Source organism: Stomoxys calcitrans, chromosome 5 (genome assembly GCF_963082655.1).
Source record: "Stomoxys calcitrans chromosome 5, idStoCalc2.1, whole genome shotgun sequence".
NCBI lineage: Eukaryota > Metazoa > Arthropoda > Insecta > Diptera > Muscidae > Stomoxys > Stomoxys calcitrans.
The window spans coordinates 80,948,295-80,963,794 of NC_081556.1; the positions used below are offsets into that span (position 1 = coordinate 80,948,295).

At 39.6% G+C, this 15,500-nt stretch overlaps 1 protein-coding gene across 1 annotated transcript; it reads left to right on the forward strand.

Annotated features, from left to right (window-relative positions):
* Positions 1 to 744: 744 nt before the first annotated feature.
* On the forward strand, positions 745 to 15,307 carry LOC106083748 (FAS-associated factor 1). Its single transcript, XM_013246977.2, has 14 exons — positions 745 to 1,515; positions 1,614 to 1,682; positions 1,744 to 1,990; positions 5,619 to 5,798; positions 5,877 to 6,066; positions 6,144 to 6,348; positions 6,410 to 6,510; positions 6,646 to 6,764; positions 6,833 to 6,978; positions 7,046 to 7,200; positions 7,273 to 7,421; positions 7,490 to 7,764; positions 14,504 to 14,623; positions 14,704 to 15,307. The coding sequence occupies exons 1-14, from the start codon at positions 1,477 to 1,479 to the stop codon at positions 14,860 to 14,862; spliced, it is 2,154 nt and encodes a 717-aa protein (XP_013102431.1). The 5' UTR covers positions 745 to 1,476; the 3' UTR covers positions 14,863 to 15,307.
* Positions 15,308 to 15,500: the final 193 nt, after the last annotated feature.

Below are 15,500 nucleotides of genomic sequence, written 5' to 3' on the forward strand. Positions count from 1 at the left end.
TAAACCTATTTTAAGGCTTCATAAAGTTTTGGGAATACGGCCATTATGCTTTATCCACACCTATTCATCCATGTGGCACTAGAATGTACGTTAACGGATGGTTAGCTTTCAGAAGACAACTCATCGGAAGGAGAAGAGGGAATATGAGCCTTGGCATCATTCTCCACCAAACTAACCTAACCTAGGCCATATTTTAAAAAATTGTCTCTACCATGAAAGAAAAGTTCTAACCATTTTTTAATTAGTCAATTAAATGTTTTCAATAATTTTTTAATTGGATTAATGAAAAATTTATTGAAAATTTTACAAATTCCGAAAAAAAATTTATTATATATAAAATTTTTTAACTAAGATTTTTTTCGAGAACGGTAACTGCATTTTTGTGATTGAAACCGATTTTTATTTTTTCTGGCCTTGAAACTTACTTTGTTAAAGCAGTTTAAATGGACTTATTTTTGTATCTCTTGCAATTTAATTTCCAGTGTCCTTATGATTGCTCAAGCCATGTAAAGGCCATCTATATTACCCATCGCGTAAATTGCCAAAAATCCATAACTTGGCAGCACTGAACTTCAAATACTCTTCACATGCCGTTATGGGGTTAACCTGACATATAGTAATATATACATGTGGCAACGCCAGAGTGACTTAACAAAGAAGACTCTGTTTGGTGCTTTCAAGCGCACATATGGTTGTGTTTTTTTTTCTTCCATTGTACCCCGAATTGTCATTTTCGTGTTTGCCAGGTTCATATTTTGACATCGATTGTTACCAAACAAAAACAACTACAACAACCATCTATTGTTCTTGTATTGGTGACCATTGCTGAGTTGTGTGCGAACGAAGGAATTGAGAATTGAAATTTTGCGGAAAAAGGGACATAAGTGTGTGCGAGTGAATAGTTTTATTTAATTACTTAATGAAATTTCAGTGCAATTGCAAAACAAATGAAAGCTGCAAATAGTCCATGGAACAAACAAACAATTTCGTCACAAAGTGAATGAAAGTGTGCAGACAGTGTTTGCCTATGGAAAGAGGATTGTGCTGAGTTATTGTTGCTAAAGAAGAAGAAATCTCAAGTGTATGTTAATCAAGCAGCAGTTGGATTTTTTTCGTCTTATTTCTTAACATAGTCTCATCGCACATCTCAGCTGGAAGCAAATAAATATTCAAGTACTAAAAATCTGCCAGAATTACTAGGCCTATAGGCAAATAGATTTGGAAAAGTCATATTGCTGCGTAACAAAGGAAATCTATTCGTTGAAGAAATTGTGAATTACAAGACGCATTAAGTGTTGGTGAAGTGCGAACGGTGATAGTTGCAAGTGGAAATTATTTTTCAAACTTTTCTCCTCCCCCTCGCCTCCCCCCTCAGTTGAAAAAACACTCGACGCGTTCACTCTATAAACACTGCAAACTCATTATTGTCTGTCTGTCTGACTGACTTAAAGAAACGAAGGCAAGGAAGGCAACACAATGTCTGAAAACAAAGACGAAATATTAGCAAATTTTCAGGTTCGCATAGCAAACACCAAAAAAGCCTGAGAATTGTGTTGTTGATTGATTAAATATGCGTATTTGTTTTTTTTTTATTATTGTTGTCATTGCTACAGAGTATAACGGGCATAGATGATGTCGGTGAGGCTTTTTCCCATTTGGAGGAATGTGACTGGGATTTGATGGTACGCGCTCCACAAAAGGATATTGGAAAATTGTGCTCACTAAGTTCTTGCATATTTCTAGGCTGCTATTCAACGTGTTATACCTCAGGAAGACCAAACACCCCCGGCGGCAGCAGCAGCTTCAACACCTCCCCTGAGGATGGACAACAGTTTTGCTTCGTCAATGCGCCACGCAACGAGTAGTTCAACATCAGCTTTAAATAATTTCTCACTGGCTCCAGGTCCATCAAAGAATTGTCCGCGATGGCTGAAGAACGCTTCAGCAAATAATTTGGGTAGTTCAGCGGCTGAAAGCGCATTTGTACCAGGTAGGTGTACTGTTCTAGTATGATGAAAATTTGTCTACTTCAAAAACAAAGGTAAATAAATCCTGTGTTGGAGTCATAAACTGTTACACGGTCTGTTCGTGGGGTTTCAACCCTTTGGTCAGAGCTGCACATCAACCAAAGTCACTAAAGAACATACATAGGGACTCATCGAATTAGTTTTTAAGCAATGGTAAACGTTGATATAGGAAAAGATAGTCCCATTGTTCCTCAATGCTGGATTTGCGATTAAACGGCTCTTTTAATTCTGCAGGCGGTATATCCGTAGGCAATCCACCATTGTGATTCTTACTTTACTTTACCTAAACTGGCTATGACAGAACATTTGTCCCATCAGCAGAACGTAGAGTAGCGTTCCAAGCGCCTTGATCTTCTACGCTCATTCTAAAATCTATGACACAAAGTTTCGAGGTGTCTCCCAACACTAGATCTTTCCATCGAGCATTTGGTTGTTGTTGTTGTTGTAACAGCGTGTTATACACTGAGGAGGCAGCCCTTGCCGATGAAGAACTCCATTGGGTCAATCCGGTACGTACAACCGGCTGCCATGGGGTTGGTTGCAGAGCATTTGGTCGTCAGGGTTAGCGTGTACCACCGTGATTGCTTTCAAAAGAACTCTTTGCTGGAGTTTCTTCATCCATTCTGACATGACTTAGCCAACGCAACCGTTGTATTTTGATACTTATAACTATGCTATCATCGTCATACAACTCATACAGAGAAAGTTCAAGAGTGAGTGTAAAATAAGCCTCGATGACCTTCTGCAGCTCCCTAGAAGATATATCCGTATTCCTCAGACTGCGGAAGATTCTTGCCTCCAGCCGAGAATACTGCGACTGAGTCAAATCCTTTGGCGCATAAAGTATTTAATGGTCAGGTATCACATTTTAACAGCTGCAATAGGGTGTTTTTCTGTCTTAAGGATTCAACCTCAAACCTATTATGTTGTTCCTGTTGTTGTAACAGTATGATGTGTCTTCAACCTTAATTAGCTTGCCGGGTTCCGATAAATATCCTCGGGCAAAAAATCTGCAAATTTGTAGGTGCGCGTCCAGAGTCGATCCCTGATTAATTAAGGGACACACATCCACTATGTTGGCATTAATCCTTTCCCAGTATAAATTGAGTAGGAAATGATAATTGAACTAAAACTTCTCTGGTTTTTCAGTACCCAACATGCTGCCCGCAAGTGACTTGAGGACAATTTTTGCTACTCCCAACTTTGTCAAAAGTTGCAGTGGTATGCACGCAAGATTTATAAAGGCTTTCAAATTTGACACCAAGTATTTTGGGCAACTTGGTGGTCGGACTTCTTACGCCTCCGACTATAACCTTAAACTCCTTATTCATCTCCGCTGGCGACGAAGTGATCGGTGTGGCTGAAGATTTGTGGGCGGATATCTTCAAATTTTTGGCAGCGAAATAAACGGCAAGACAAATGTTACCCGTGAGGGGGATCGATGTCATGATAGTACATTCATCCTCACATGATACGATCTCAATGCCATTTGGAGGCTGTGAAATAGAGGAGAGGTAAAGGTTAAACAGTGCCGGTGATATTATCCCGTCTTAGGGAACTCCTGGTTTCAATTTACGGTGCTGCTTTTTCTTATTTTAAAATTCCACAAACGACTGATTCAACAAACACAGATCTTTCACAATTCAACGCCTGTAGGTCATAAGTCTGGCTGTAGCAAGGTGTTAGAAGTGTTCTCAAAAAGCGTGGCATGACGGACCGTATCGAAGATTTTCGTGAAGTCCAGAGCCAGGAGGATAGTCCTATCGCATAGACTTGCCTTGCTAGATAGACCATGGTAGCGCAGAGGTTAGCATATCCTCTGAACGACTAGGTTCGAATCCTGGTGCGACCATCAGAAAAAATTTTCAGCGGTTGTTTTCCCCTCCTAATGCTGGCAACATTTGTGAAGTTCCTTGCCATGTAAAAGCTTCTCCCCAAAGAGGTATCACTCTGCGGTACGCCGTTCGGATTCGGCTTCAAAAAGGAGACCCCTTATCATTGAGCTTACAATTGAACGGACTGCACTCATTGATATTTGAGAAGTTTGCCCCTGTTCCTTAGAGGAATGTTCATGGGCAAAATTTGCTATGCAATCTACGGCATCCTAGCTGTTGCTCAGCAAATTGATATTCTCCAACCAGGCTTGGGAGCAGAAGTCGCTCAAGCTTCTTAGATACTGGCAAGATAAGGAAGATCGGTCTGTATGACTTGCCTTTATCCGGGTCCTTTCCAGGCTTCAGTAGCGGGATCACTCTGCCCATTTTCATAACTCGGCAACTATAAGAGTGCTAAAAGGCATTTTGAGGATCTGAGTATGTACTCGACTCCCGGTACATCCACGTTCTTCAGCAGCAGTGTAGAGACTACGTCTGGGCCCTGTGTCTTGGACGACTTCTTGCTACGGATGATATTTGTAACTTCGTCCACGGCAAATTGGTGGTTGCTCATTGGCTCGAAGACGACGAATATGACGAATGCGTCTGCTCCTTGTCTTGTCACTCTCGGTATGCTCAATAAATTAGCGTTTAAATTACCGAGCGCATATTTTTGAATCAGTCACTATTACATTGCCAAAAGTGTCTCTTGCATAGGTGACTATAGGTTAGGTTTGGTTGGAGGGCACACGTCGTTTGCTGCCCAGTAAGCTGCACGATAGCAGAAACAACCCGGTTCATCAGGGAGAAACGTAACGGTGGGATTATGGTCCATGGAGCCTAAACCAGGTCTCTAAAAACTTTAGAATGACAAAGAGATTACCTGCCAAAAGCACTATCCTTTTGTTACTAGATTCGTCCGTCAAATCTTCGCAATCAGCTCTTTTTCCTTTGTGAAATCAGGTGGTTTTGGTGAGTTGGCGAACAAATCAAATGCTAAAATGTTCGTGGATTTGGCATTATGTGTCTGAAAGGAATCCAGGCAAGGAAAACAGTGTACACCCTTAATTCTGTGTCTTCTCGTAATTGTGGGCAGTGACACAAAAGTTGCTCAACCGTCTCCAACTTCTCCTCGTCATGGCATATACGGCAAAAGTATGCATCCAGCAGGACTTCAATGGCCTGACATTGCAACGGCTAGTTGTTGTTGTAGCCAACTATTTTTATGTGGAGATCCTGTGAGTAAGGTCGTTCAGGTCCATAGGATCCATTGCCGCCGGAGCGTGAAGGCCAATGGTTCGTTTAAAGGCCCCAATAATTCGACTTGCCATATCGAGTATCATAGGCATTTAGCATTTAACTAAGAGTCGGTGCCAACTGGCCTCTTATTGAGACTCTTCACTCTATAACGCTGCTTGTCCGCGACGGCAGGTGCAGCTACTCCGTATGGAGTATTCCACTAGCTCTCACTGATCGGTGCTCACGTTCTTGCTTGCGTGGTGCTCAAAATTTAACCGTGCAGCATCTTCATCGTAGGCCTTGCCTTCGAAACCGCGAAGACTTCCGCCTGAAAGACTCTATACCCATCCAGATTACCGTTCCCTGATATCAAGGAACTCAACAAACACATTGACCGTAATCTTCATTCGATTTTATATATTGGCTTAGAGAGATTAAACTGCTCCATTAACCAGCAAAAACTTTGACTACATTTCAGTTGCTTCAACATCTGCTGATGCTGACATAATCGATCTCACTTCAGATATGGATTTAGCCGAAAATCGGACATCAACTTCTGCAGCATCGCCATCGTCGTCAGCCATAAAGACGATTACATTCAACATACACTTTGACCAACAAATCTATGATATACGACTGCCCTCCAATGCCACCATAGGTAAGACAAAAAAAAACATAATTTATCCACATATCCACAAATATGAAATTTTACCAAAACTTCCATTGGAAATTGTAGAACAATTGAAGAAGAAAGTACACGATGCTACTGGAGTTCCAATATGTCGCCAAGCAATACGCGGCTGGCCGCCTGCTAAATTACATGATGCTCAAATACCAACAACTCAATTATCGGTCTTAGGTTTATCGGGTGAGAACGAATTAATTTTAATCGATTTAACAGAGGAAGGCTACATGGACTTTGAAAAGTAAGTTTGACACAAAAATGCATCTGAGTGGTAAGTCTTCCAATGCCAATGCTTTCTTTTGTTGTTCTTGGACACAGTGATGAAGTCTCCAGTCGTTTGGAGAAAAATTTTGTACTTACAATTGTTCAACAACCGAATGGCATACGACATGAGTTGAGTTTTTCCGGTCGTACCACGGTGCAAGAGGTCAAAACAAATGTCTACTATGTTACCGACATACAGGTCAGGCATCAAGAATGGACTGGATGGCCTCACGGCTGCGATAACGATACCACATTGGCGGTAGGTATTTTTCATCAGAAGTTTGCCGAGTGTTTGTAACCTTGTGTTATTAATTTTGCAGCAATCTGGCATACAATTGGCTCATAACTTCATATTACATAATGCTGCTGATAAAATACGCAATAACACTAACAACTCATCTTCCACAACCCGAAGTTCCAAGTAAGTTTCAAGTCCCGCCAAACATTCTGTTGAGAAGGCAAACGTTCACTATTAACAAAATTTGAAATCTTACGCAATGGTATTGCTGCGTTACAAGTAAATCGAAATTTTTGTTTTTTTTTCTCACTTTTACAGTGCATTAGGACTTGATACCGATAGTTCGGCGGATGAATTTGAGGATGCTTCTGATTTTAATGCCAGCGAAGAATTCTTCACCGATCCAGTACCAGTACAACCGACAACAAGATATTTAAGTAAGTAACGCTATTGATAGGCCAATTCGTGCATGCCTTCATGATACTATTCCTCTTCCTTCGTGCAGTTCCAAATAACACGGACAATGAAATAACCGGATCTCTAAAGTTTATTGAAAACTACAAGCAAAGATTTGGAGAACCATGCCCCATGTTCCATCCAGGTAGCCTGGAAGATGCCATTAAGGAAGCATGTCACAAACCAGCTAGAGAAGTAAGTTTTTATCGTTCTTATTGCACCCCATCAAGGTCCACTAATTGTTTCATTGTAATTTTTAAAGCGTAAATTACTGGCCATCTACTTGCATCACGGAGAAAGTATTCTGACAAATGTATTTTGCGATCGTCTTATGAAGCATGAAAATATTTTACAACAATTTGCCGAACATTTTATTATATATGGGTGGGATCTAACACACGAAAGTAATAAACATTTGTAAGTCCTAATCGCATACTTTTGTATTCCTTGCCGATTCGTTTCACTTTTTGTTTTTGTTCCCTATTTTAGATTTTTATCCTCTGTCACGGCTTGTATTAGCAATACCGCTTCAATTACGGTTCGTAATATTTCAATAGATAAGCTACCATCTATATTGGTGATTGGCAAAAGCCGTCTCTCTGGTCGCTCCTCATGCGAAGTTTTATCTGTGATCCATGGCAAGTATTTTTTGTATGTACCATGCTTTGTTTTATTCTAAGTAGTTTTTTTTTGTTGAATATTATAGGCAATGTTGATTTAGATGATCTTTTGTCACGCCTCTGGGAATCAGTTGATATGTACAACGATCATTTAAAAGTTGAAATAGCGGAAGAAGATGCTCGTGCTGCTCGCGATCAAGTGAAAGCCGAACAGGATATGGCCTATGAGCAAACTCTGCAAGCGGACATTGCCAAAGAAGCTGCAAAACGTCAAAAGGAGGCTGCAATAGCTGCTGAACGTCAACGTTTGGAATCCGAAAAGGCTGAAGAAGAAGCCAGACGTGAATCTATAAGATTAGTGGTGAGTATATTTGAGTAAAGAAGTGAGCAACTAAAGTTACACCAAACAGTGATTCATATTTTGGAATATATTTGGTACGTGATGGGCTATTGGCTGTCACTGCTGAGCAAAGTATAGCATTCTTGCCTATAAAGGAGAATATCAAAAACAGTTGTGCGGCTTAAACCAATAACACAATAACGTATTGCATCCCCCTTCGATGGAGTCATGGAGGCGGCAAAGCTTAAGTTAGGTTAGGTGATGATACATAACACATGTCATTGGGTGCATATCACTCAAGGTTGAGACCCTAGTGTTCAATCCCATGGCAGCCGGTTGTACGTACAGGATTGACCCGATGAATTCCTTCATCGGCAAGGGCTGCCGCCTCAGTGTACAACAACTGCTACAACAACAACAACCCTAGTGTTCATTGGGTACATCCCGTTATTCATCAGTCATTCATCCAAAAAGATGTATTCTACACTCAAATATTCCCAAGTCAATGATCACAGAGAATTTATTCGTCTACCCAGTGCTTGATTTTGGACATTACATAGACAATTTTCTGTAATTTTTTCTCGTTTTGTTGTTCTTGTTCGAACAGTGAGTTGTGGCTTCTATCTTAATGTGGTTGCGGTAGTGGGAGATATTCAGAGTGGCCTGGTAGTAAGTCGAGTAAGATTGGCTGATGAACTGATGGCGTGTGTCGCATGGTACCTGGTTACAATTGCGATTTACATTTGCATCAACTATGTTCCAATTTTTAGCACAAGAAGTATCTTTGTCCGTATGGGAAGCCTGGCTTCCAGTTCGTAGAACAACATTCAGTTGGATCTGAATATTATTGCATGGTTTACCATTGACAGACCAGATGTATTGTAAGTAGTCAACTTGTTGATGTTGTAGCAGTGTATTGTGTTCCATCTTTCGTCTGCTTGATTCTGTTGAGTATCCAGATCCAGGAATTCTGCGACTAAGATGGGGTGCGTCCAGAGGGATTTAGGTCTGAAACGAGTGGTCTGGCTTGGCAGTTAAACAGGTGACGTATGTCGTATGGTCCCTGATCTCAATCACGATAAACGTTTGCATCTATCGTAGCTCTGCAGAAATTGAGGCGGCTGCATCTGCCGGCTCGTAATTGAGCCAGAATTACACTGGTTTGCCGGGGAAGGTTAATTTCTTCAGGTGCAATGGGAGGCGGTCCTTCTCCAAGGACCACATTTACCCGGTAGCTATTGACCGCATCTGCTACCGTGTCTGCATGAATGTTGATATACTGCTTGATCTAGAGGTTCGTGTAGCGCTGAACCTCACGCTCTAGATCATGTAGATCTACCTTAAGGCTTCTGGGCGGTGGATATCTATCCACAAGATGATGATATAGATGGTCTCTGCAATAACAGCCCAAAAGTATTACTTAGACAGTATGTAGTTATGTCTTCGCACTGGTAGAATCCTTGTCTCCTCATGGAGTTTGTCCACATGACAACTGAGGAAACAGCCCGTCGCAGTTTGAGAGGCGGCATTCTGACAGATCTGCATATTATTCCATTGCATAACTTACCACAGACCGGCCTTTTTGCTTGTACGTGATCCACTAGGTTTCTTTGTCAGATCTCCAAGATTTGGCAGATATCATCAGATTTCTTGCAGCGAAATAATAAAATGAATTAATCACCAACGCCAGGCGTGAGTGAGGATAGATCTACAATGCAGGAACTAATTCAAGTGCATATCTCCCTTCTGGCGCAGACAATGTTGGGCCTATGCCTATGGTGTGGTGCTCACAAGCTATGTCCTACTGTACCCCTGCAGAACCTCAGCCACTTTTGGTATGTAATAGTGACTGTTCCACGCACGTTTATGAAATCGTCAATTTATTGAGCATCCGGTTCGATAAATAATCATTACCATTTACCCTGAACGAAATTCCAAATGTCATCCCCAGCGTCAAGTCGTCCAAGGCTCTGGGCCCATACAGATTCTCTACACTGGTACGGAAGAACTTGGATGTACTGGGAGTCCAGCACATGATCCTCAACCTGTCTCTGGGCACTCTTTTCGTTTCTGAAGCCTGAAAATGGCAGAGTGAGCCTGCTACTGGAAAGGACCCGAGTAATAGAGAGTCCTGCAGGCCAATCTTCCTCCTCTCGCCGGTAGTCAAGACTTTTTAAAAACCTTCTCTTTCCGTACTTGTTGAGCGCGACTGCTTTGGACGCCTTCATTACACATATTAACCTTGGTTCAATCAGGTCAGACTATGTGAAAAGACCTTCCTTATAGCCCTAGACCTCTTGAAGGCTTTCGATACGGTCAATCATGCCACGCCAAGACGTCCCTCCAGCCGAACCTAAAGACTTGAATTACAAATTATCTGTGCGATCGCCAATCGCTTTTAGAATTTAAAGATAGGAAGTCGAAGCCTTCTATAGTGAAACGGGGAGTTCTCCAAAGCAGGGAATCTCTGGCACTGTTCTGTTATCATGGCTTTAGGCCGGCACTCTGACATCTGCATCGGTTTTCCGCTTATTTCGCTGCAAGGCATTTGAAGATATCTGCCACAAATCTTCAGCCAAATTGTGCTGAAATGCATCGGTAGTTAGATATGGGAATAGAAGGTGTAACGATTCCTACCACCAAATATCCCAAATTACTTGGTTTCACATTTCAGAGCCTTTTTAAGTCTTCCGCACATGCCACTGCAATTTGTGACAAAGTCAGAAGTAGAAACAAGGTCCTCAAGTCGTTAGCCGGTAGTACTTGGGGTGCTAAAAAAGAAACCTTATTTACATATGCAAAGCAATTGGCAGATCAGTCATATCCAGTGTGTGGTACATATCCAAAGCTATACCTTTCCCTATATGTTCTGCATTGCGTTGGCGGTTGGCGTCCGGAAAGTTAGGAATAGCAGGGGATATAACATTTTAGTCGATAGATAAGACAATAGCCGCATGTCGATTTCATATACGATTCAGGTCTGCGGATTCGAGCAATTTTGACTCGACTCCGATTCCACAGACGAAATTAAAAATTTTTTCCTATGCCACTACGCTTTAATAAACAAAAACCTATTTTCTTAATATTTTATGACCATTTACCCAAGAAAGTCGAATTTAATGACTTTGACATAAAACCTGCCGTCAAAAGTAGTAGGCTAATCTCTATTTTTTTTTATATGGAAGACTCTGAAATGGGTTCCAGAAATCCCACTCCTTAGAGAAAAATTTTTGTTTGAGTTTTTAAGTTATAAAAAATTTCCGACTTTCGGCAAGCCCATTTTCCCTCTAAAACATGACCTTATATGACGGGAAAATTGTTTTAACTTGTTTCATTCGTCCACTCTTTCCTTTCTCGAGCTAAAATTTTTTAAGACAGTTCTATTTTTGGGTAATTTTTTACCCATTCGTCGTGAATGGGTTAAGTCAGCCTATTCATAATTCTAAAAAAAAAAAACAAAAAGACATCGACCTTGAATTTAAGAACAGCAAAATTGAATACAGGACTCACTAATAGAAGGTTAGGTCACTTGCGAAAGCATAAGGGGGCATAATGGGGCATATGCCCCATGAACTTCATTAAGGATGTCAAATCTGCCGATTGAAAATGTCATCAAATAGTACAAGTAAGAGCGTGCTAAATTCGGCCGGGCCGAATCTTATATAGCCTCCACCATGGATCGCATTTGTCGAGTTCTATGCGCGGTATCACTTTTTAGGTAAACAAAAAATATTGAATAAGAACTGTTATGCTATTGGAGCTATATCAAGTTATTGTCCGATTCGGACCATAAGTGAATGCTGAACATTGTAGAAGTCATTGTGTAATATTTCAGTTCATTCGGATAAGAATTGCGCCTTGTACGGGCTGAAGAAGCAAAATTGGAAGATAGGTTTATATGGGAGCTGTATCAAGCTATTGATCGATTCAGTCCATATTAAACACGTATGTTGAAGGCCATGAGAGAAGCCGTGGTACAAAATTTCTGCCAAATCGGATGAGAATTGCGCCCTCTAGAGGATCAAGAAGTCAAGATCCCAGATCGGTTTATATGGCCGCTATATCAGGTTCTATACCGATTTACGCCATACTTAGCACAGTTATTGGAAGTTATAACAAAGCATCTCATTCAAAATTTCCGCCAAATCGGATGATAATTGCGCGCTCTATTGGTACAAGAAGTCAAGATCCAAAATCGGTTTATATGACAGCTATACCAGATTATGAACCGATTTGTATCATACTTTCAGTCAAAATTTTAGACAATACGTGCAAAATGTCAGTCAAATCGGACCAGAATTGCGCCCTCTAGAGGCTCAAGAAGTCAATACACAAGTTCGGTTTATATGGCAACTATATCAAAACATGGACCGGTTTGAACCATACTAAGCGCAGTTGTTGGAAGTGATTTTAAAACACCACGTGCAAAATTTCAATCAAATCAGAGGAGAATTGCGCCCTCTAGAGGCTCAAGAAGTCAAGACCCAAGATCGTTTTACATGGCAACAATATCAAAACATTGACCGATTTGGCCCATTTACAATCCCAACCGACCTACACTTATAAAAAGTATTTGTGCAAAATATGAAGCGGTTAGCTTTACTCCTTCGAAAGTTAGCGTGCTTTCGACAGACAGACGGGCAGACGGACGGACAGACATGGCTAGATCGACTTAAAATGACATGACGATCAAGAATATATGTACTTTATGGGGTCTCAGACGCATATTTCGAGGTGGGGTATAAAGGAGGAGGGTATAAAAACGCGTAAACAAAGAATGAATGTAAAACCAGCAAGGAAGGGCAACAGTCGGGTGGTACCGACTGTATAATACCCTACACCTACCCTATAAGTACAATGTGGGAGCTATATCCAAATTTGAACCAACCTTTAAACCTCGTTGAGCAAATATGTTCAAACTGAAAAACTACGGTTGACAAATGACAACATTATTGCAAATTACCCACAATCTGACGAGCTATATCTAATTCTGAACCGATTTCGAGAAAACTTCTCAGATAATGTGGTAGTCGTCGAGGAAAGCGTTGCGCAATTTTTTTGCAAGATTGGTCAAATAATGGGCTTGCAGTGGCTCTTGGGGTGAAAATCTGGCGATATACATATATATGACAGCTATATCTAAATCGTGGCCGATATCTATGAAATTAACCAGTTATATAGAGAGTCATAAGAAAATCGTTCCCGTTTCGTGACTCTAGAAGTATAAATCCGGCGATATATATATATATATGAGAGCTGTATCGAGCAGTAATGTCGAGAGTCAAGAGAAAATCCTTCCTGTCAAATTTCGGGTTAACAATTACTGCAAATCTGACGAATATATATGGGACCTATATTTTAATCTGAACCAATTGCGAGCAAACTGCAACAGTCTTTGAGGATAGCGTTGTGCGAAGTTTTGGGAAAATTGGTCAATAAATGCGCTAGCAGTGGCTCTAGGAGTGAAAATCAAGCTATATATATATAAATATATATATATATATATATATATATATATATATAAATATATATATATATATATATATATATATATATATATATATATATATATATATATATATATATATATATATATATATATATATATATATATATATATATATATATATATATATATATATATATATATATATATATGAGCTATATCTAAATCTAAACCGATTTCCATGAAACTCACCAGCCAGTCATAAAAAAGTTTTTTGGCCAAATTTCGAGAGGATCGGTTCACAAATGACCATTTTATTGCACCATTACTGAAAATCGGACGAACATATATATGGGAGCTATATCCAAATCTGAACCGATTTATTTTTTCGATTTCAATAAGCTTCGTCTCTAGGACGAAAAACATGTCTGTACATGTACTTAGACACAAATTAACATGGACAGACGGACATAGCTACATAGAATCGGAAAGTGATTCAGTGTCGATCGGTATACTTATCAATGGGTCTATCTTTGTAACACCCAAAAGGAAGGGTCTTTTGGGTGTTACAAACTTTTACTAAGTTATAATACCCTGCACCACAGTAGTGGTGTAGAGTATTATATAATTAAGTTGACATTGAGGAGCCAAGTACTGCCAAAAATTAAAAAAAATGTATGTCGGCTGTTCACTTGTCTTAACCTTATTCAGTGAATCTCTAATTGAATGCAGCAGTCTACTATTAAAATAACATTTTTTTTTTTTCATTTTGATGTTGGATTCATCCAGCTTAGACCATTGGTATCTATTTTTTTTTCTTGCTTCTATTTCAAATAGAGAAGCAAAACAGCAACAACTCTTCAAAGAGTTTCAACTATGTGGTGTGTTAAATGTATTGGGGCGGGCTGCAGTGATTGCAATTTCGCTCTTTACGAGAGGGCTCATCAGATTGCTATGCCACCTAAAGATTACATGCTTCCACCTACTCGCTAATTAGTGAGCAATGCAATTGTAGAAGCATATTGAAGGGATTTTGGGTTTGGATTTTTGGCCACATAGTAATTGAGCGTTCACAGCTCCATTTTTCAGTACATCTGGTATTAGTCACCCCTTTGGGTCCTATCGCCAAGAATCAGTTTTCGTGTGGGTCATTGGAAAATATTCTTAAATCACAACTTGAATATAATACTTTTTCTTCGTTATATTCCCAAATAAACGTCACGACACTTCCATTTGGTGACTGGCTATGAGGCTACGATAAAAGTGTATTATTACTAATTGCAAATTGTTTTTTTTTTTTTTAATTTTTTTTAGGCCGAGCAATCACTACCCAAAGAACCTTTGGAAACTGAAGCCAACATTTCAAAAATTCGGGTACGCAAACCAACGGGAGACTTTTTGGAACGCCGATTCTATGCCAACAATACCTTGCAGGTAAGTCGAAATTATTCGCATCCCAAAACTCAATGAAACATTACAATGCTCATATTTCAAAACTTTAATACTTGAAACAGGATTTACTAAATTTTGTGGCGTCTAATGGTTTCCTTATCGATGAATACAAAATTATTTCCAGTTGGCCACGTCGTGACTTGACGGCCATCGATTGCAATCAGACATTGCAAGCATTAAAATTGTATCCTCAAGAGACAGTGATCTTGGAAGAACGATGATTTTAAACTCATACATACGATAAACATAAACATAAACAAAACATAAAACAACAAATAAATTATTAAGTCTCCTACAAGAGAAAAACAAGAGAAAAATATACAAAGCAAAACAAACACTTCTTACTTTTCGCTTTAAGATCAAGATCAAGAATCACCAGCTCATCTCTTTCCCTCCTTCTCTGTACTATATACACTCAGCACTACATTTTGCCTACATACATAAATTTTTATTTTGGATCCTTTTTTAACTTTCCACAACCTACTTGCCATGTATATCTTCGACCGACCTATCATGTGAAAAATGACTCCAATGCTAAGCTAATAAATCATACATCATGAACATTTTCTTGCAGAGAAGTCGTTCGATGAAAAAAATCAACTCAACATAGGAACCATAATACGAAAATAAAAACAAACCAAAATTGAATATACATATATAAAAGTATGGAAGATGGTATTAGCTAAAAAACAAAACATATCTCTGAAAAAATATGACCTTTAAAGGCTAAATAAGCCATTAAAGGAGTTTGGCTCAGGAAGGTTTTTTTCGGTTACTGCAACCTATAAAAAACGCCGGCAGCTAAATTTAGCTGTCGCTTGACAACGCACCTCAAATAAAAGTAAGTATATAAAGGGTT

Coding starts and splice junctions, on each gene's coding strand:
- LOC106083748 (XM_013246977.2), top strand. CDS start 1,477: ATGTCTGAAAACAAAGACGAAATATTAGCAAATTTTCAG. Junction 6,349..6,409: donor ATAACGATACCACATTGGCG/GTAGGTATTTTT, acceptor TTAATTTTGCAG/CAATCTGGCATACAATTGGC. Junction 7,765..14,503: donor GTGAATCTATAAGATTAGTG/GTGAGTATATTT, acceptor AATTTTTTTTAG/GCCGAGCAATCACTACCCAA.